This window comes from Trachypithecus francoisi, unplaced genomic scaffold (assembly GCF_009764315.1).
Source record: "Trachypithecus francoisi isolate TF-2019V2 unplaced genomic scaffold, Tfra_2.0 Lachesis_group21, whole genome shotgun sequence".
In the NCBI taxonomy this organism is placed as follows: domain Eukaryota; kingdom Metazoa; phylum Chordata; class Mammalia; order Primates; family Cercopithecidae; genus Trachypithecus; species Trachypithecus francoisi.
This window is the reverse complement of record NW_022681467.1, coordinates 44615939-44638859: the sequence shown is the minus strand read 5'-3', so window position 1 is coordinate 44638859 and position 22921 is coordinate 44615939. Positions and strand designations below refer to the sequence as shown.

The 22921-nt window shown below is 43.4% G+C and overlaps 1 protein-coding gene across 3 annotated transcripts in view; it reads right to left on the bottom strand.

The window, feature by feature from the left end:
- Positions 1-2034: 2034 nt before the first annotated feature.
- ARFGEF2 (ADP ribosylation factor guanine nucleotide exchange factor 2) overlaps positions 2035-22921 on the bottom strand; it is a 114720-nt gene continuing 93833 nt past the window's right edge. For 2 of the 3 annotated variants that reach the window (XM_033186676.1, XM_033186677.1), the window contains exons 35-40: positions 21622-21736; positions 15974-16104; positions 14010-14178; positions 10066-10204; positions 6889-7006; positions 2035-5702 (exon numbers count right to left, since the gene is read on the bottom strand). In XM_033186676.1, coding sequence (XP_033042567.1) covers positions 5526-5702; positions 6889-7006; positions 10066-10204; positions 14010-14178; positions 15974-16104; positions 21622-21736 — 849 coding nt within the window. In that variant the 3' untranslated portion in view covers positions 2035-5525. The remainder of the gene's footprint in view (positions 5703-6888; positions 7007-10065; positions 10205-14009; positions 14179-15973; positions 16105-21621; positions 21737-22921) is intronic. The other variant, XM_033186678.1, reaches the window with a different exon arrangement.

Below are 22921 nucleotides of genomic sequence, written 5' to 3'. Positions count from 1 at the left end.
TTTGAGGCTGCAGTAAGCTATGATGGTGCCACTGCCAATGCACTCCAGCCTGGGAGCCACAGCAAGATCCTGAATCCAAAGAGAATTCATCTGAGGGTTCACCAAGTTGCTGCTGAGTCTCTAGAAAGTACAAGGAGAATCCTCAGTTTAGCCATTGAGTCTCAGGATGCAGGAATCAAGATCATCACAATACTGGACAAACAAGGGGAACAACTCAACCACACAGAAGATATGGGCCACATAAATACAGACACGAGAGAGGCTGAGAAGACTTTAACAGAACTTAATAAATGCCGTGCCCTTTGTGTCTGTCCACGTAATAGAACAAAGAACTTCGGGTGGCTTGGGCACGAGAAATTGAGGCTGCAGTCAGCTGCAATGAGGCCATTCACCCCAGCCTGGGTGACAAAGCAAGATCACGTCTCTTAAAAAAAAAATTGGAAACATTGCCAAAGACAGCCATGAAGAAGGAAGCTGTTAGAAGTGTTGTTGTTGGTTTTTGTGGTGGAGGGAGGGACAAGAGATAAGAGGTTGTTACCTCAGCAAAAACCTAGCTGGGCATGGTGGCATGTGCCTGTAATCCCAGCATTTTGGGAGGCTGAGGTGGAAAGATTGCTTTCTTTCCACCTGGGATGTGGGATCACAGACTCTATGCACAGATATGAATCATTAAGAGTTCAGAAGCTAAGCTCCCTTTAAGAAAACTCATTCTATTCTTTTTGGAGCAGAGGTTGCAGAATTGTGATCCCTAACAAAAATACTGTGTATAAAAGCTCCAAAACGAAGTATTAGCTTAAATTGGCAATACCACAACTTTATAACCAACTAAATCTTTACTGTGGCTATGCAACTTTTTGCTTTGTGGCCAGAAGTTTTTTTGGTTTCTGTGTTTTTGAGACAGACTGTCACCCATGCTGGAGTGCAGTGGCACAAACACAGCTCACTGTAGCCTCGACCTCCTGGGCTCAACCAATCCTCCCACCTCAGTCTCCTGGGTAGCTGGGACTACAGGCATGTGCCACCACACTTGGCTATTATTATTATTATTATTTGTAAAGATAGGGTCTCACTACATTCCCCAGACTGGTCTCAAACTCCTGGCTTCTAGCAATCCTCCCACCATGCCAGACCCTAGACTTAAAAAGTTAGAATTGGCTGGATGTAGTGGCTTACGCCTGTAATCCCAATACATTGGTAGGTTGAGGTGGGAGGATCACTTGAGCCCAGGAGCTGAAGACCAATGTGGCCAACATAGTGAGAGACCCCCATCTCTATTTTTTAAAAAAGTTAGAATTTATTGTTACTATAAGTGATTTGGAAAATTATACCTTTAGTTAAACTATTGGGGAATTATACTGTTAGTCTCTTACTCTTGTGTATGGAACTATGTCCAGAATCGAATTTATGTAGATCCTAAACACTGGTATGAGAATCTGATTAGTATTTGTCACACTGACTTAAAAATTGGCATCTCAGCTGGCGTGGTACTCACGCCTGTAATTTCAGCACTTTGGGAGGCCAAGATGGGAGGATCGCTGAGGTCAGGAATTCCAGACCAGCCTGGGCAACATGGTGAAACCCCATCTCTACAAAAAAAATACAAAAATTAGCCGGGCAAGGTGTCTCACTACTGGCCCTGTAGTTCTGGCTAATCAGGAAGCTGAGGTGGGAGGATTACTTGAGCCCAGAAGGTCAAGGCTGCAGTGAGCTGTGACTGCACCACTGCTCTCAGCCTGGGCTACAGGGCAAGACCCTGTCCCAAAAATAAATAAATAAATACATTAGCATCTGAACGTTTCAAAGCTGTCAGTGTGTATTGGTTCAACCAATAGCTACTGCTTGTACAACCAATAGTACTGCTTGTACAATTAAATTTTGTAACTAGCAACAACAAACAAAGTTAATAGATTCAAGAGGTATATAAAGAATCTTCTCATGACTGGAATTTTCCCCCTTTGATTGGTGAGGGACATAAACTGACCCAAAACTATTGCTTGATATATGTTTTTAAAATTACTACATTATAAACAGCTATACTTTTTAAAATTTTATTGATTTACCACCTGATCAAAGCATGGGATATTTTAATAGTATTATACATAATATTTTTACATAGAAAACTTTACATAGCATTTCATATTATATAATTCTGCTTATTCTTTCAAAAATTTATACATCCATTGGGCAAGGAATGGTTTTCATTAAATTACCAATATTAAATGCACTTAATCATTGTGTATAGATTAAACCAAAGTAACTATTAACTAACTTTTAGGCATTTTAAAGAGGTAAAACATACATTTTGCACATAAAGAAATATTTGATGCAAATATGCAGATAAAATTTTTTAAAAATTAGAACACTGAGTAAAACAACACCTTTGATAGATTACATTGTTTTGTTTTGAGAGCAAGGATTTCCAGATATGTTCATTCCTTAAAAGACTCAGCTTTGGTTTCTTTGTTTCCCAAACTGCAAAGCTGCTGATAACAAAATTCCAAGATTTCATGTGAGTTCAGCTATGTCTACTTTAACAAAAATATTAAAACAGAATTCAGAAAATGCAGTATTAAGGATCCAGCTTCTATTGAAACCAATATCCATTTGCATCATAACAACAAACATCTGAATGAGATGGTCACACTTGTACTTACCAGCAGGTTCCTTTAATAACAAAGACTACTAAAATGTATATACCCTTAATCACAAAAGAACAACAAAAAAAGTACAGGGGTTTTTTTTTCCTCATTTTGTACAAAAGTCATCTGTCAGAGCAAAATGTTGTGTTTCCAAATATTATAATACAATTTTCATAATATATGTTCTTTGGTTGTACATAAGGAGTACAGGGAAAAGATATATTTGACTCTAAAGATGCGTATCAGAAATAAAAATTACCTATCCACTGTTTGTTGTTAAGATGCCAAAGCTGGTGATTTCCCTAACAGACGATGAAGAGAAACAAAATTGCTCAAAGCAGCAGTATTGTAACAAATAAAAACTTCTCGAGAGACCTAGCACATATAATCAACACTTAAAGCATTCTGAAAAAGAAATAAGGCCTTGGAAAATGTTTCACTCTCCTACATTACTCGGATAAATAAATGGTGTTCTGGCCTGATGTTGCGGTTGTACATACCCTTTCACTAGTGTTTGAGTGGCACAGGCCACATTTACCATGAGAAAGAATAGATTTACTCATAAAAATGAATTTAGGCTGAATGGCTTATTATTGGAGGTAAGGGATTTCCTCTGTTCGTCACTGTCCACTGATAAGAAAAATTACCCTGAATGGTTTTACATCCAGTTTTTTAAAAGTCCATTGCTGGTACAATTCAAATGCCTCATTCAGAAAATTAATTCTTTTAAAATACTAAACTAATAAGAAATTTAAGCCGGAATGTCTTCAGCAAGTAATAAAATGCACTGACACATCTGCTACCCTGCAAGAGGCAAAAATAAAGAGAGGGCAGGAAGACACCGGAAAGATTTTAGTCACATTCAATGAAGAAAATGACATGAGAACCTCAGAAGGAAAGGAAAATAACCAATCAGGGATATAGCTGCATGCAAGATGAACTTAATGAATGAACACGTGTTCCCCATGTATACCTTTAGTACAAATATCAATGGAGGCAACTGACTTGTTGAGGTGGCAACGCGCTATGATACCAGGGAGCGTAGGTTTCACAGTGCAGTGGATTCCAGGGCAAGCCAGTCAAATGTGCCAACATTTTCCACTCACAATAAAGTATTCTCCCGTAGTCCTTTCCTGCTAAATTATATAGCTCCTTTTATCTAATGTATGTAAGTCATGTAAAAACCTAAACCTGCTCATTTTTTCTTTGGTAGAGAAATTAACACTTTTTGGGAAAGAAAAAAATAGATAAGAATTCTGCTGGCCAAAAACTAAACATTTCTCAAGGCTATTAAAACAAGAAAACAACTTAAGAATATCGGTCTCTTAGTAAGCAAAAGCACCAGAAATCCTTCTCTACAAAGAAAAAACATCCGATTTTACATATAGGTTCCCAAACTACTAACTTCTAAGGCACCAGAGTTGACATCAATACAACCCAATTTACAGGACTAAAGAGCGTAGGTAGACGTCTGAATGTTTTAATCACTCCGTGTAACACTTTGTCTAATGCTCAGCGATGCTCTAGGTGAGCAGTGGGTGAGGGCAGAGAATGAGGCGTGTGTGCTCCTTCTCATGGGTGAGCATCCATGTATACTGTTCGCAGGCTTTGGGTCGTACTTGTGTACTGCCTGCTTTTACACAAGCTGCATCAGAACTCAGTTCTACTGCAGGTGAGAGTATTGCACTATCATTAACATAATAAGGACCTCAGAATCTAACCTTGCCAAAGAATTCAACTCCTAGGCTCAGATTAATGGAAGTGCTGGGCACATGCTACCTCCTGCCATTGTCACAGTTCAGCTGTGCTGGCCCCGACACAGCTCCAGTTCCACCCATGACATGAGGCCGAGGAGGCTCATGGGAGTGGCTTCTCATGCACAGTTACTGTCCCTCTCTGGAGGGTCTAATGGGGACTGTGCAAAGCAGTGACACTAACCGCCAGTATACTCACTTTTCTGAGGTAAAAATAAAAAGGTTTATTCAAGGATAAATGAACTCTGGTTAAATTACTACTTCATTTTCATTACTACTTCATATATTAGATTTCAGAGTGTGTGAGATGGACAGTGTATTCTGGAAATTTTAATTTAACACCCATCCACAAATACTTCAAGGAAGGCTAATAATCATCTTCATTAAATTGTTCACTTTTTCCTGTAGATTTTTTCTTGCCATGTTACTAAAACAGGGAGATCCACGAGGCACATTTTTTTAACCTCGCAAAACTCTTAATTCTAACTTAATTACTAAACTCTGCCTTCAACCAAATTTCCAATATCTTTTTGTAAAATACTTTTAAAATCACTCAGACATTAACAAAACACAAAAAAACAACTCTTCTCTAATCCCAACCTGTCCCTAAACTAATCTAATTACGGCTGACTCATAACTGACAAAAACACTCAAATTTCTCTAACACACTCAAACAACAACAGAAAACCCAGCATATTTTAGGTGGCAGTTAGCCGTTACAAGAAGTTTTATTAACATACTCTCTAATAATCACAAACCTATACAGCTATGTTCAGTATTTTCAAGGAGAGTGACTTCTTCTTACAAAACGTTTATGGCCAATCATGGGATTTTGCTAGAAAATGATGGCATATGCGATGACAGATTTGACAGTTTAATCAGAAAAATGGAATGATAGAGATGAAGCAGACTCCCCACCTACTGTGCTAACTGGGTATGCAACGGTTTAATGAAATACCATAAGCCTTAGTTAGGGACTGTGATGGAGCAGCGTAGAGGCCATCCGTATCCGGTCATTCTGATATCCAAGATGCCAACTCCTTGTTTCTATGACCCTTCAACGAGATGTGCCAGTCAGAGATGGCATGCTGAACATTCTGCAGAGCTGCAGCAGTGGCCTGGGTGGCCAGGGCTACCACACTGGTGACAGTGCTGCTGGTACCTGTGATGGCTCTTCTGGAATCCATATCTTATACACAACACCTATCCGTAGGAAGAACTTCCGCAGAACTGCTCGGAGCTCAGGGATCAAGTCAAACTGCATAATTTCACACAAGTAGGGGTAGTACATTGAAGCATGTGCTTTGAACTTGAGGTGGGAGAGAAACAGATAAAATTAGACAGTTTTTCTGGGGGCCACCAGTTTTTCAGAAGTGTTAATCTCACCCTGAAACTTATTACAATATTGGTGTTTTGCTTGCTATTAGAAAGTTGGGGCCGGGCACAGTGACTCACGTCTGTAATCCCAGCACTTGGGGAGGCCGAGGCAGGTGGATCGCTTGAGCTCAGGAATTTGAGACCAGCCTGGGCAACATGGTGAAACCCCGTCTCTACCAAAAATACAAAAACTTAGCCGGGCGTGGTGGCGTGTGTCTGTGGTCCCAGCTACTCAGGAGGCTGAGGTGGGAGGATGGCTTGAGCCTGGGAGGCAGAGGTTGCAGTGAGCTCGATCACGCCACTGCATTCCGGCCTGTATGACAAAGCAAGACTCTGTCTCAAAAAAAAAAAAAAAAAGAAGTTGAAAGAAAACCTTGCAAATTAAAGCTTCTTTCAGTTATATTTAACTTTAATTAAATTTGGATAGTCTTGCTGCCAAAAGTCAACAGCTCTTTTACTTTGTTTTTTTTTTTTTTTTTTTTTTTTGAGAAGGAGTCTCGCTCTGTCGCCCGGGCTGGAGTGCAGTGGCCAGATCTCAGCTCACTGCAAGCTCCGCCTGCCGGGTTCACGCCATTCTCCTGCCTCAGCCTCCCGAGTAGCTGGGACTACCGGCGCCCGCCACCTCGCCCAGCTAGTGTTTTTTTGTATTTTTTTTTTTTTAGTAGAGACGGGTTTTCACCGTGTTAGCCAGGATGGTCTCGATCTCCTGACCTCGTGATCCGCCCGCCTCGGCCTCCCAAAGTACTGGGATTACAGGCTTGAGCCACCGCGCCCGGCCAGCTCTTTTACTTTGTAAAGCAGGTTCCTAGGTCAAAACCAGTACTTCACAATCTTAACCCTCTCTTCCTGCACTGAAAATCACCATACCATTCCTAACAGCAACACATGAGGTCTAAATTTCAGCCTTTTCAACTAGGGTTCTTCCAGGGAAAAAGCCCTAATATCCTGTGGCACCCATTTTCTGTAATGAATTAATTTCTCTCCAATGCATCTAGAATGGTGCTAGTCATGTAACCATCCTTGGGAGAACTGAGAAAACAGTTACTGCAAACTCTTGAATGAAAAGCCAACCCAAACTTTATGTCCTAGTGGAAATGTCAGAGTTTACTTGTTCATACCTTTTCATCATTTATTTTGAGAGTTTTGGTTAGAAGTAACAACAGGAGACTTGTCCAGGCCTCCCGATGGCTTTCAGAATTCACGGTGATGAAATAGGCAAGAGCTTCACTGCAAACACTAGAAGAATTAGAGAGGTGAGGGCATATCAAACAATTTATTAACATCTCACATTCAGGGGAGAACTATTCATTCTCGTGCTATTTTTTAAATTCTTTTAACATGTTTTTTTAATTACTTTTTTTTTGAGACAGGGTCTTGCTGTGCCGCCCAAGCTGGAGTGCAGTGGCGTGACCATGGTTCACTGTAGCCTTGACCTCCTCGGGCTCAAGCTGATCCTCCCAACCTCGGCCTCCCAAGCAGCTAAGACTACATGCTTGTGCCACCACTCCTGGCTTTTTTTATTTTTAGTAGAGATGGGGTTTCACCATGTTGCTCAGGCTGGTCTTGAACTCCTGGGCTGAGCAATCTGCCTGCCTTGGTGTCCCAGAGTGCTGGAATTATAGATGTAAGCTTGAGCCTCTGAGCTCAGCCACTGCAGTAACCACTGAGCACCCTCTCTGGCTGTGCTATCTGGGGCAAATCACTGAGCCTTAGTTTCTTCGGCTATAAAATGGAGATAAAGAATTGGCTGGATGCAGTGGCTCATGCCTATAATCCCAGCACTCTGGGAGGCCAACACAGGCAGATCACTTGAAGCCAGGAGTTTGAGACCAGTCTGGCCAATGTAGCAAAACCCCATCTCTACTAAAAATAGAAAAATTAGTTGGGAGTGGTGGTGCATATCTGTAATCCCAGCTACCCAGGTGGCTGAGGCACGAGAATCGCTTGAACTCGGGAGCTGGAGGTTGCAGTAAACTGAGCTCGCACCACTGTACTCCACCCTGGGCGACAGAGTGAGACTGTCTCAAAAAAAAAAAAAAAAAAAAAGTTCAAACTCAAGGGGATGTTGTGAGGATTACATGAAATAAATATGTTAAGTGATAACTTGGTTCAGTCCTGGCACATGGCTAGGGCTGAGCTCAATCAATGTCTGTAGCATAGGAGCTTATTACTCACAATTATATAACTGCCCTTCTCTCCTCACAATCACATTTAATTGCTTTTTTTAAAATAAAACATGTTATGCCAAAAACTTGACATTTACATATCTCTTTTTTTTATTTTGAGACAGAGTCTTGCTCTTGTTGCCCAGGCTAGAGTGCAATGGCACAATCTCGGCTCTTTGCAACCTCTACCTGCTAGGTTCAAGTGATTCTCCTGTCTCAGCCTCCTGAGTAGCTGGGATTACAGGCACCCGCCACTATGCCCGGCTAATTTTGTAATTTTAGTAGAGACAGGGCCATGTTGGCCAGGCTGGTCTGAAACTCCTGACCTTGTGATCCACCTGGCTTGGCCTCCCAAAGTGCTGAGATTACAGGAGTGAGCCACCGCGCCTGGCCTTACATATCTCCTTTACAGAAACTTTATAAGACTGTAGGTATTTCTCTTTTGGGCTAAAGTTGAAATAAGCCATTAGTGCCTCCTTTAGTTAATTAATTCTCTTTTCACTATATGACTTGTTATTTATTCTCATTGTAAGGTAACTGATAAGTGTAAAAAATTATAAAAGAAAAAATTATAAAGAAGAAAAAACAGTTACATCATTCTAAGGGATATATGACAATATTTTGCCAGATTTCCTTCCAGTTTTTTTTTTTTTTCTGCTAAGATTTCAAAAGAAAAATTGCTCACCTGTAGTCCCAGCTACTCAGGAGGCTGAGGCAGGAAGAGCTCATAAGCCCAGGAGTTCAAGACCAGCCTGGGCAACATAGCGAGACCCTGACTCTAAAAAACAAATAAAATGCCCCAATTGCTGAAAATTGCAAGTAAAAACACTTTTGCAGCTTCTTTTTGGGGGTAAAATTTATTGTATTATGAACAAGTTCGCACATTAAGTAAAATTATTTCTTAAAAATTTCACTTTTAGGCCAGGCGCAGTGGCTCACGCCTGTAATCCCTGCACTTTGGGAGGCCAAGGTGGGGGGATCACGAGGTCAGGGGTTCAAGACCAGCCTGGCCAATATGGTGAAATCTTGTCTCTACTAAAAATACAAAAATTAGCTGGGCGTGGTGGCGCGTGCCTGTAGTTCCAGCTACTCAGGAGGCTGGGGCAGGAGAATGCTTGAAACCAGGAGGCGGAGGTTGCAGTGAGCTAAGACTGTGCCACTGCACTCCAGCCTGGGCAACAGAGCGAGACTCCATCTCCAAAAAAAAAAAAAAAATGCACTTTTAATGGGTATATTTCATAATATCGTAATTTAGGACATATCATAGCTTAGTTGAGCTGCTTAAATTTTTTTCTCCTGATACATCTTCAGTGAATATTCTGTGTGGTATTCCTGGTTCCTATTTCTAAAATATTTTCTGAAGCAGATTCTGTAACAGTGGAATGACTGACTCACAGAGAATGAACACTTTAGGGCTCCTGGTATCCCACCTACTTTCCAGAAAGATCATGCCACTGTACACTCCAACGAGCTATACAGGAGAGTGCATTCTCACCACACATTTGCCAGCACTGTGTGTTACTGTTTCTAAATGTTACAGGAGAAAAAGAAAGCTCAGGCATCAGAATCCTACTGATGCCCAGGAAGCTGAGTGGCAAAGACCTACTTTTCTGGCTGCGGCTTCCTCATCAGTATTCCACTCTCTCCCCATTGGTGCATTTCTGGATAATTTTGTAGGCACATCCTAGTTATATTATTTAAATCACATTCTTCTTGGAAAGACGGAATGATGGGATGTTATTGCTGACAACAGTTCTAAAGAGGACCTGGTCCCAAGAGGGATAGTAACCTGCCTAAGACCACAAGGCTCCAGCCACAGTCAGGACTTCCATCTAGCCTGCTCACTGCTAGAAGCAGTTTTCACTGTCCATGTTTCTATGCGTAGTTCCCAGCACCCTTCAACTCCTGGGCTCGAGCAAGGACTTATCAGTGAAACAGATAAGGCTCTGCCCTCTTCAGGGCATTAAGAAAAGTGAAATGGGAGAGTCACCAAATAGAAAAAATAAAAAGGAAAATAATTTGTCAGAGTGTCAGCATGTATTTTTCTCCCACTCTTTTCAATCCACAGTATTGCTGTGACACATTTTGTATATGGCAGGTAGAAATCTAATCAGAAACTATTTTTCTTACGTTAAAAGTCTCTGCTGTATTTCTTCCCAGGAATCCCTGCGGTTCTCATCAACATACATTCGAAACAGGATCCTCAAACAACAGGCCAGGCTGCTGGTTTCTTGTTTTAGAAGATTGGGTTTAGACTTGCCCTTAAAACCTAGACATCAGACATTCATATAATTAGTGCACATTTCTACGATAATGCTGATAACTGTGTTATGAACTAGAAATCTAGTTACTTCATGAAATATTGAAACATCTGTTTTTTTTTTTTTTTCTTTTCTTGACACAGTCTCGCTCTGTCACCTTGGCTGGAGTGCAGTGGCATGATCATAGCTCACTGCAGCCTCCAATTCTTGGGCTCAATGATCCTCCTGCCTCAGCCTCCTGAGTAGCCAGGACCATAGATGTGTGCCACCATGCCTGGCTTATTTATTTATTTATTTGACAGAGTTTCACTCTTGTTGCCCAGGCTGCAGTGCAATGGCGCGATCTCGGCTCACCACAACCTCCGCCTCCCAGGTTCAAGCGATTCTCCTGCCTCAGCCTCCTGACTAGCTGGGATTACAGGCGCACACCACCACACCGGGCTAATTTTTTTTTTTTTTTTTGAGACGGAGTCTCGCTCTGTCGCCCAGGCTGGAGTGCAGTGGCCGGATCTCAGCTCACTGCAAGCTCCGCCTCCCGGGTTTAAACCATTCTCCTGCCTCAGCCTCCCGAGTAGCTGGGGCTACAGGCGCCCGCCACGTTGCCCGGCTAGTTTTTTTTTTTTTTTTTTTGTATTTTTTTTTTAGTAGAGACGGGGTTTCACCGTGTTAGCCAGGAGGGTCTCGATCTCCTGACCTCGTGATCCGCCCGTCTCGGCCTCCCAAAGTGCTGGGATTACAGGCTTGAGCCACCGCGCCCGGCCTAATTTTTGTATTTTTAGTAGAGACAGGGTTTCTCCATGTTGGTCAGGCTGGTCTCGAATTCCTGACCTCAGATGATCTGCCTGCCTCGGCCTCCCAAAGTGCTGGGATTATGTGAGCCACCACGCCCAGCCAATTTTTTAGAGTTTGTTTGTACAGACAGGGTTTTACTATGTGGCCCTGGCTAGTTTCAAATTCCTGGACTCAAGCAATCTTCCTGTCTTAGCTTTCCAAAGGGATGGGATTACAGAAATGAGCCACTAAGCCTGGCCTGAAACATTTTATATATATTCTTAATACAGATTGATTGTGATACCAGATGAAGGCAGTTACGACTCCCCAAAAGTCATCCTCTGTATAAGAACTTCATTTTTCAATGCCTTGTACTGTTCTCCATTTATTTATTGGTATTTTATTTTATTTTATTTTGAGACAGAGTCTCACTCTGTCATCCAGGCTGGAGTGCAGCACACAATCTAGGCTCACTGCAACCTCAACCTCCCAGGCTCAAGTTACCCTCCCGCCTCAGCCTCCTGCCTAGCTGGGACTACAAGTGCATGCCACCACGCCTCACTAATTTTTGTATTTTTTGTAGAGACGAGGTTTCGCCATGTTGTCTCGAACCCCTGACCTCAAGTGATCCACCCACCTCAGCCTTCCAAAGTGCTGGGATTATAGGTATGAACCACCTTGCCTGGCCTGCTCTTCATTTAGACTTTGCTTATTGGCTGGTGAAGCCATTAGTTTTGGCTTCTCAAATGTAACAGCTCTTAAGAATTCTAGGCTGGGCACGGCGGCTCACGCCTGTAATCCTAGCACCTTGGGAGGCCGAGGCGGGTGGATCACGAGGTCAAGAGAGAGAGACCATCTTGGCCAACATGGTGAAACCCCATCTCTACTAAAAATACAAAAATTAGTTGGGCGTGGTGGCGCGTGCCTGTAGTTCCAGCTACTCAGGAGGTTGGGGCAGGAGAACTGCTTAAATCCAGAAGGCATAGGTTGCGTGAGCCAAGATCGCGCCACTGCACTCCAGCCTGGTGACAGAGTGAGACTCCGTCTCCCCCCCAAAAAATATAAATAAATAAACAAAAAAATAAAAACACATTCTTAAAAACAAAGTAGTACCAATCAGCAAATACATATACATCAGTAAATACATATACATCTTTAGAGATGTGCAAACCACTCTCATCAGCAAAACCTTATTATAGGCAAAGACATAAAACAGCTGGATATTTTAAGGCTGTAGAGAAAAATGACATTCTTTAACTGTGGGTTAAAATAAATATTTGGGGACAAAAAGTAATGGTAACAAGGCCAGGTGCAGTAGCTCATGCCTGTAATCATAGAACTCTGGGAGGCTGAGATGGGTGGATTACTTGAGGTCAGGAGTTCAAGACCAGCCAGCCCAACATGCTGAAACCCTGTTTCTTTTTCTTTTTTTCTTTTTTTTTTTTTTGAGACGGAGTCTCGCTCTGTCACCCAGGCTGGAGTGCTATGGCCGGATCTCAGCTCACTGCAAGCTCCACCTCCTGGGTTCACGCCATTCTCCTGCCTCAGCCTCCGGAGTAGCTGGGACTACAGGTGCCGCCACCTCGCCTGGCTAGTTTTTTGTAGTTTTTAGTAGAGACGGCGTTTCACCGTGTTAGCCAGGATGGTCTCGATCTCCTGACCTCGTGATCCGCCTGTCTCGGCCTCCCAAAGTGCTGGGATTACAGGCTGGAGCCACCGCGCCTGACCCTGAAACCCTGTTTCTACTAAAAATATAAAAATTAGCCGGGCATGGTGGCACCTGCCTGTAAACCCAACTACTTGGAAGGCTGGGGCATAAGAACTGCTTGAACCTGGGAGGTACAGACTGCAGTGAGCCGAGATCGCACCACTGCACTCCAGCCTGAGCAACAGAGTAAGACTCTGTCTCAACAACAACAACAACAACAACAACAACAACAACAACAAGAAGTAATGGTAACAATACAAAAATTATATAAAGTATCACTTGTATGCAATGTTCAAAATAATGAACGTTTTTCCCACCAACATCCTGGAAAAAAATATTATTTACCTCCAGGGTTTATGTATTTACTTTTGGAGGTAGGAAAGTGAATAAACCCCTAAAAGGCTTGGAAAACTGATGAATGGTTTCTGTTTTTCTTAGACTGCCACATTTTTTATGTCATATTTAACTTTTAATTTAATGTAAATTTTTTTTTTTTTTTGAGACAGGGTCTCCCCCTGCTGCCCAGGCTGCAGTGCAGTGTGCAATCTTGGCTCACTGCAACCTCCATCTCCTAGGCTCAAGTGATCCTCCCACCTCAGCCTCCTGAGTATGGTGTGTGCCACAATGCCCAGCTAATTTTCATATAGTTTTTTTGGGTAGAGATGGGGTTTTGCTATGTTGCCCAGGTTGGTCTTGAACTCCTGGGCTCAAGTGATCCGCCTGCCTCAGCCTCCCAGAGTGCTGGGATTACAGGCGTGAGCCACCACACCCAGTCATAAAATTTCTTGACTTGTTAAATCAATTCAATTCTCCAACTTTCAATTTGTCTTTTTTTTTTTTTTGAGATGGACTCTTGCTCTGTTGCCCATGCTGGAGCGCAGTGGCGTAATATTGGCTCACTGCAACCTCTGCCTCCCGGGTACAAGCGATTCTCCTGCCTCAGCCTCCCAAGTAGCTGGGATTATGGGTATGCACCACCACGCCTGGCTAATTTTTATATTTTTAGTAGAGATGGGGTTTCACCATGTTGGCCAGGCTGGTCTCGAACTCCTGGCCTCAAGTGATCTGCCTGCCTCAGCCTCCCAAAGTGTTGGTATTACAGGCGTGAACCACCGCACCCGGCCTCAATTTGTCTTTTCATCAAATACATACTGAGAATCTACCATGTACTGGGATGAAACCTATCCAATATTTCCCTTCTCTCCCCCTCAAGCATGAAAATATCTGTTAAGTTATTATAGCTATGTTTAAAATTTTGCACATTTTCCAAACACTATAATGTTGTAGGATGGTGACCAGTGTGGCCATCTATTTTATCTGCTGTATGGCCTTACCTGCTCGCCACAGGACAGTCCGCTGCTCATAATTGGAGTTGAAGGCCTTTGAGAATGAATGGGATTCCTGCAAACAGTCCAACAGCTTGAAGAGGTGCTGGGAAGACATGTACTTATACATGCCCTGATCCTCCGTCTCTATGTGGATATCTGCATCCAGCGTGTCTTGCTAGAGGACAGGACAGAGGATAGAAGAGCTAGTGAAGAAGATGGAATGCTCTGGCATTGTGATTGCAGACAATGGCAGTCATCCTCTCCCAAAGTCATCCTCTCTATAAGACACACTTTATTCCCCAACACCCTGAAACATTTCCATTTAGACTGCTCACGGGCTGGTGAAGGAACACACTGAGCTGTTCCATGATACCAGGCTTGGCTGGCCAGAGTTTCAGTTTCACCAGTGCTGCCTCCATTGCATAAACAGGAGTGTGTGTGTCTCCAATTATTTCATTACAGGAATGCTTTTTTTGAGACAGTCTCTCTCTGCCACCCAGGCTGGAGTGCAGTGGCTCAATCTTGGCTCACTGCAACCTCTGCCTCCTGGGTTCAAGTGATTCTCCTGCTTCAGCCTCCTGCGTAGCTGGGATTACAGGTGCCCGCCACCACGCCCGGCTAATTTTTGTATTTTTAGTAGAGATGGGGTTTCACCATGTTGGTCAGACTGATCTCAAACTCAATCTTGTGATCTGCCTGCATCGGCCTCCCAAAGTGGTGGGATTACAGGTGTGAGCCACCGTGCCCGGCCCAGGAATGCATTTTTGAAACATGTATGAAATGCTAGGAAACTTTATTGAACAAGGTGACTGAAATTTAAAAATCAAAAAGGATACTCACTGCTGTTTATTTCCAGCAGTAATAAAATTTACATTATTTTTTGCTACTATTTAAAACATGACTTCCTCTATGAAAAAAAATCTTGATTTTGGCTACTCTTGAAACACTAGAAACTGTCACAACTTAACCCACTTGGATGCTAACTGGGCGCTACAGCTGAGAGGTGGCAGGGGCTTTGACTGGGCTAGAGATTTCTGGTTTACCGCAGTCCCTACCCAGCCTGCCTCACTCGCTTACTCACTCACTCACTCTCACAGGATCTGCTAGCCCCTGAAGCACTGACATTTGTTACCCATGGTGTAGGATTACTGTCCAACTTTTGGACACTCAATTCTCTATGTTTTCAAGAATCTGATATGTAGGCTGGGCATGGTGGTGCATGCCTGCAATCCCAACACTTTGGGAGGCTGAGGTGGGCAGATCGCTTGAGTCCAAGAGTTTGAGACCAGGCTGGACAACATGGCAAAACCCCATCTCTACAAAAAAAAATGTAAAAAATTAACTAGGCATGGCAGCATGTGCCTGTAGTCCCAGCTACTTAAGAGGCTGAGATGGCAGAATCACCTGAGCCTGGGAGGTTGAAGCCCCAGTGACCTGTGATTGCACCACTGCACTCCAGCCTGGGTGACAGAGTGAGACTTTGTCTCACCAAAAAAACAAAACAACAACAACAACAACAAAAGAAGAATCTCATATGTAGAAAGTTGCATATACAAAACAAAAAATGAAATTTTTGAAGGAAAAACTGGGATCTTTATATATATTTTTCCTTCTCACTTATTTGTGATTAAACTCTATTATCAATTATGGGGACTAGTTCCTGTGATAACTAACACTAGTGAGGTGGCATCTGAGCAGTGGTATGTTGATAGACCCACTCTCTGGGGTATGGGGTATATACATAAAAAAAATGAAGCCCTGATGTTTAGTCTTTGCTGTTTTTTTCTGATGTAAATAACTCCCATTAAGGCCAATTTTAAGCATCAACATGCCATCACTGACTGTGAGGTTGGAAAGATACGAGCATAACGGGCTCTGGAAAGCCAGTATGAGCTGGCTCCCGCACACCACTACATCAAAGCAGCCTCCCTATGGACAGGGATGCTCTTCCCAAGGCCTCCTGTTCTTACCTGGGCCGCAACCATGTGCTCTGCATCCTCCTTTTTGCTCGTTGCAGGGTAGAACACAATGTTGTCAATGGTCTGTATCAATTCCAACTGCACCACACACTTGATGAGGAGGCTGGCAAACAGTTTCTGATCTATGTTAGATGATAAAGATTAACCCTAATAATGATTCAGCCAATACTGAAGAAATATCCACTGAGCTCCTACTATGTACAAGGAGTGATTTATTTTTTTAAGACATGGGGTCTATGTTGTCCAGGCTGGTCTTGAACTCCTGGCTTCAAGTGATCCTCCCACTTCAGCCTCCCGAAGTGCTGGGATTACAGCATGAGCCAGTGCACCCAGTTAAGGCACAATTCTTAATGTTGTGGCACAGCAATGAATAAACTGGACAAAAACAATCTCTGCTCCCATGGTGTTGACAGACAATAAATGAAATATTTTAAGGATAAGATATTGTATGTCAAATATTGATGATAGGTAGAGACAGGGATATAAAGTGTCAGGGTAGGATTACAAGTTTAAGCAAACTAGTCAGGAAAATCTCTATGAAAATGTGATATCTGAGGCTGGGTGTGGTTGCTCACACCTGTAATCTCAGCACTTTGGGAGGCTGAGGCAGGCAGATCACAAGGTCAGGAGATCGAGACCATCCTGGATAACATGATGAAACCCCGTCTTTACTAAAAATACAAAAAAATTAGCCACGCGTGGTGGCAGCTGCCTATAGTCCTAGCCACTTGAGAGGCTGAGGCAGGAGAATGGTGTGAACCCAGGAGGCGGAGCTTGCAGCGAGCCGAGATCTCACTACTGCACTCCAGCCTGGGCGATAGAGCGAGACTCTGTCTCAAAAAAAAAAAAAAAAGAAAGAAAATGTGATGAGCAAAGACCTGAAGAAAGTGAGCTATGCAGGTTCTGTGTCCTCCAGCAAGTTTCTCTGCTACCCAGTGGGCTACTCCTAAAGACCACCACTGGACTATGCCCTAACCATAGGAGGTTTCAGGTTCCTGCAATAGCCAGCCTCTCTGAAGAGGCCAGAAGCCTTTTAAATACAGATGGGATTTCCTCATGTTGCCCAGGCTGGTCTTGAACTCCTGCGCCACAACATCAAGTGGTCTGCCTGCCTCGGCCTTCCAAAGTGCTAGTTTTGCTGCTTTCTGCATTTTCTTTTTTTTTTTTTTTTTTTTTTGTTGAGACAGAGTCTTGCTCTGTCGTCCGGGCTGGAGTGCAGTGGCCAGATCTCAGCTCACTGCAAGCTCCGCCTCCCAGGTTTACGCCATTCTTCTGCCTCCGCCTCCCAGGTTTACGCCATTCTTCTGCCTCAGCCTCCCGAGTAGCTGGGACTAGAGGCGTCCGCCACCTCGCCCGGCTAGTTTTTTGTATTTTTAGTAGAGATGGAGTTTCACCGTGTTAGCCAGGATGGTCTCGATCTCCTGACCTCGTGATCCGCCCATCTCAGCCACCCAAAGTGCTGGGATTACAGGCTTGAGCCACCGCGCCCGGCTACTTTCTGCATTTTCTACTTCTGTATCCCTCAAGAGTAAGAGTGGTCTTTTATTCCTTTTAGTGGTTAACAACTTTTGAGTAGTTATCAACTCTTTTTTTTTTTTGAGACGGAGTCTCGCTCTGTCACCCAGGCTGGAATGCAGTAGCATGATCTCGGCTCACTGCAACCTCTGCCTCCTGTGTTCAAGCGATTCTCCTGCCTCAGCCTCCTGAGTAGCTAGTAGCTGGGATTACAGATGCGTGCCATTGTGTCAGCTAGTTTTTTGTAATTTTAGTAGAGAAGGGGTTTCGCCATCTTAGCCAGGCTGGTCTCAAACTCCTGACTTCAGGTAATCTGCCCGCCTCAGCCTCCCAAAGTGCTGGGATTATAGGCATGAGCCCCTGTGCCCGGCCAACAATTCTTTTTTTTTTTTTCTTTTTTTTTGAGACAGAGTCTCACTGTGTTGCCCAGGCTGGAGTGCAGTGGCACGATCTTGGCTCCTCCAGGTTCAAGTGATTCTCCTGCCTCAGCCTCCCAAGTAGCCGGGACTACAGGCGCCCGCCACAACACCCGGCTAATTTTTCTTTTTTTCTTTTGAGAGGGAGTCTCACTTTGTCGCCCAGGCTGGAGTGCAGTGACGCAATCTCAGCTCACTGCACACTCCGCCTGCCGGGTTCACACCATTCTCCTGCCTCAGCCTCCCGAGTAGTTGGGACTACAGGCACCCACCACCACACCCGGCTAATTTTTTTGTATTTTTAGTAGAGACGGGGTTTCACCGTCTTAGCCAGGATGGTCTGGATCTCACGACCTCGTGATCCACCCACCTCAGCCTCCCAAAGTGCTAGGATTACAGGCGTGAGCCACCGCGCCCGGCCCACACCTGGCTAACTTTTTTTGTACTTTTAGTAGAGATGGGGTTTCACTATGTTGGCCAGGCTGGTCTTGAACTCCTGACCTCATGATCTGCCTGCCTCAGCCTCCCAAAGTGTTAGGATTGCAGGTGTGAGCCACCACGCCCAGCCCCAACAATTCTTTATATTGAATTTTCCCTGTTCAAATTAGCAGTGTGATTTCTGCTTACTGAGTAGACTAACTACATTCTCTTTGTGTTCTCAATCCCTGAGGGCCCAAGGGTTGCCCATGTCAAATACATCATAAGTGTTCACTGGTTTGACTACAGGAACAGCAGAGATTTCCTTTCCCAACTTATTGTTATAAAATCGGAATGTTGAAAACATTAAATATTTCAATGATAGAAAACAAGGAGATTGAGTCATCTTCAAGTTTTTAAAAGTGGCTATGAAATTATTTTTTCATTCCGTTCATTAAAAAAATTTTTTTTTTTTTTTGTCACAGAGATGGCGTCTCGCCATGTTGCCCAGGCTGGTCTCGAAATCCTGGGCTCAAGCAATCCATTGGTCTTGGTCTCCCAAAGTGCTGGGATTATAGGTGTGAGCCAATGTACCTGGCCAGTTGTGAAATTATAAAAACACGTAACAATTCTTTTTTTTTTTTTTTTTTGAGACAGAGTTCCGCTCTTGTTGCCCAGGCTGGAGTGCAATGGCACGACCTCGGCTCACCGCAACCTCCGTCTCCTGGTTTGAAGCAATTCTCCTGCCTCAGCCTCCCGAGTAGCTGGGATTACAGGCGTGCGCCATCACGCTCGGCTAATTTTGTATTTTTAGTAGAGACGGGGTTTCTCCATGTTGGTCAAGCTGGTCTCCAACTCCCGACCTCAGGTTATCCAGACGCCTTGGCATCCCAGAGTGCTGGGATTACAGGTGTGAGCCACCGCGCCCAGCCCAACATGTAACAATTCTCCATGTTGAATGTTTTATTTATTTATTTTTAAAATACAGTGGAGTTCCAGCAGATGTACATTCAACTTATGCCAAGTCAATTAAAGCATTTTGGACCAAAAATAAAAAGAAGTAAATGATAATAATAGTGCAAATATTTTGTCTGCCTGAGCTTATGGCTGAACTGGGAGACTGGGAGCAGTAAAGGCACTGTTCCCTGGGGGAATGGGAGGTGGCTTGAGTCCTAGGTACTTCTCAGAGTGTAGACCCTCGCTGCACTGAGTGCTTCTTTTATTGAAAGAAATGTACACTTGGCCTCCACACAGAAAGTACTTTATCTGGAGCTCGTGAAGAAAAAGAGGCTGGGCATGGTGGCTCATGCATGTAATCCCCACACTTTGGGAGGCCAAGGCAGGAGGATGGCTTGAGTCCAAGAATTCAAGACCAGCCTGGGCAACAAAGTGAGACTCCATCTCTAAAAAAATAAAATAATTAGCCGGGTGTGGTGGCACACGCCTATAGTCCCAGCTACTCAGGAGACTGAGGCAGGAGGATTGCTTGAGCCCAGGAGTTCAAGGCTGCAATGAGCTATGATTGCACCAGTGTATTCCAGCTTGGGAGATAGAGTATGACCCTGTCTCCAAAAAAGAAAAAAGAAAAAAAGGAAAATATATCATTCTATCACTGGGCATTGGAGAGAAGCTGGCTGCAGCAGTTAGTGAAAGAGAGCATGCCAGTCCCAACATGGTACCTCTTTGATGAATTTCAAGGGTGACTACTTTTATTCCTTCTAAAGAAAATGACGACCGCACACTGTTTTGGTCAAATGTGCTGCTTCAGAAGTTAGCTTCAATGTTAACAGCTGCAGCCTAGCATGTTGAGGACAGGGTGGGACTGCTATAAAGGCAAACAATGGGGCACACAACTTTCTTTTTTTTTTGTTTGTTTTTGTTTTTTTTTTTTTTGAGACGGAGTCTAGCTCTTTCGCCCAGGCTGGAGTGCAGTGGCCGGATCTCAGCTCACTGCAAGCTCCGCCTCCCGGGTTTACGCCATTCTCCTGCCTCAGCCTCCGGAGTAGCTGGGACTACAGGCGCCCGCCACCTCGCCCGGCTAGTTTTTTGTATTTTTTTTTTAGTAGAGACAGGGTTTCACCGTGTTAGCCAGGATGGTCTCGATCTCCTGACCTCGTGATCCGCCCGTCTCGGCCTCCCAAAGTGCTGGGATTACAGGCTTGAGCCACCGCGCCCGGCCCATGGGTACACAACTTTCAAAGGACCAGAACAACCTTCACAAGTTCCCATTCCTCAGGCTGCCAAAATGTGTCTGAATCCCCACTCTACTACATGTTGTCCAGTTCTCTCATCTGTCTAAGCCCCAGCTGCCTCAAATATAAGACAGTACCTCTTCAAAGGCTAGTATGAGGATTACATAAAACAACGCGCATGAAACACACAGTACAGTGCCTGGTACTCACAGCTGTTGAAACTAATTTTTTTAAATCATAGTAGAACACACCATAAGCAACATTAAGAGACAATTTGGCAAAAATAATTTGAAACTTATATCAGAAAAAGGGTTTCTAGTACATAAGAGCTCCTCCAAACCAATACAAAAGGGGCCAACAATCAACAGAAAATGAGCAACGATTATGGAGTTCATAGAGAAGAAAACAGAAGTGGTGCTTTAACGTATGAAAAACTATTCAATTTGACTCGTAATTTGAAAATTCCAAGTTAAAATTAGTCCAAAGTTGTATTTCATCTAAAAAGATCATGTAAACAGCTACAAATTTAATAGATAGCAATGTGGAAATATTTAAAAATGGCAAATTCACTTATCCACTGACTCCAGTACATTTTTAGGAATTTATTACATAAATTCACAAATGACATACGTATTGGGTTATTCAATGCAGTATCGCTCCTAACAGCAAAAGATTAGAAATAATATAAATGTCAGTTAAGAGCAACTCAAGCAATAAAAGCATGTCTACAAACTGGAATAATAGACAACAGTGTAAAAGAATGTGAAAGCTCCTTATGTATTGATTTTGAATGATCTCTAAAATATATTAACTGAAAAAAGAATAAGGCATAGTATACCATAATTTGTAAAAGGAGAAAATTCATATGTACTATGTATGTAAGTATGTGAATGTATATGTGTATGTACTTGCCTGCATATGGATAAAATGACTCTGGAAAGGTACAGAGAAACAGGTAACCTTGGCTGCTGCAGAGAACTGGCAGACTGAGGCATAGGGCAGAAGGTGGCTTTTGATGTTTTTACCCTTTTGTGTCTTCTGAATATATGAATCACATAAACATGTTATTTATTTAAAACAAATTAAAAAGTGGCCTTACTTGCGTATGGTCTACCCTTCCAGCTGTCATCTGTTGGGTTAGAGAGCTGGCTCTGGCCTCTCTCAGAGGGATTTTTATCTATGCTGCTTAAAGACTGGCGGTCCAGATCCACATCCTAAACGTAAACCAGAGGGAAAAACAATGCTCACTTTTCTTCATCATAATTTGGGCAGAGATGTGCCTGTTTTAATACAGCTGGTCCAGCCTGTATTTAAGTGCCTTGCTTAGCTCAAAATAAAATTATACCACATGCTTAATGTAGCATGCCTCACAGGCTGCAATGGAGAGATTAAGAATTTAAATTACTTCTCCTCCCATTAAAATTTCGTATTTTCCTATTCCAACCCAGAGGACATTTCTCTACATATTAGGATTTAACAATAAGAGTGACAAATTTTTTATGCGATCAAGTTCAAAGATAAATTACTAGTGCAGTAACTAGTTTTTTAAAAAGTTGACAGCAGGCCAGGCACGGTGGCTCATGCCTGTAATCCCAGCACTTTGGGAGGTCGAGGCAGGTGGATCACCTGAGGTCAGGAGTTCAAGACCAGCCTGGTCAACATGGCGAAACCCCATCTCTGCTAAAAATACAAAAATTAGCTGGGCATGGTGGCGGGCACCTGGAATCCCAGCTACTTGGCAGGAGGCTGAGGCATGAGAATCACTTGAACCCAGGAGACAGAGGTTGCAGTGAGCTGAGATTGGGCTGCTGCACTCCAGCCTGGGGACAGAGAGACATCTCGACAAAAATAAAATAAAATAAAAAAATAAAAAACTTAACAGCAGAAGACAGTTGCTGTATCCCAAATGCTTTTTAAAATCTAATGGTCGGCCGGGCGCGGTGGCTCAAGCCTGTAATCCCAGCACTTTGGGAGGCCGAGACGGGCGGATCACGAGGTCAGGAGATCGAGACCATCCTGGCTAACACGGTGAAACCCCGTCTCTACTAAAAAAATACAAAAATCTAGCCGGGCGAGGTGGCGGGCGCCTGTAGTCCCAGCTACTCCGGAGGCTGAGGCAGGAGAATGGCGTAAACCCGGGAGGCAGAGGTTGCAATGAGCTGAGATCCGGCCACTGCACTCCAGCCTGGGCTACAGAGCGAGACTCCGTCTCAAAAAAAAAAAAAAAAAAAAAAAAAATCTAATGGTCTTAGAGTCATTTAGGAATAAAAGTTAATAATACAACTCCTCTCTGTAAACCAAAGTATTTAAAAGTGAGATTTGAATTAGAACTTCTTTATGTGGACTCACACAAAAAGTAAGAACTACCACTTCTTTGGTGAAGAGGAAAGCACTATTAA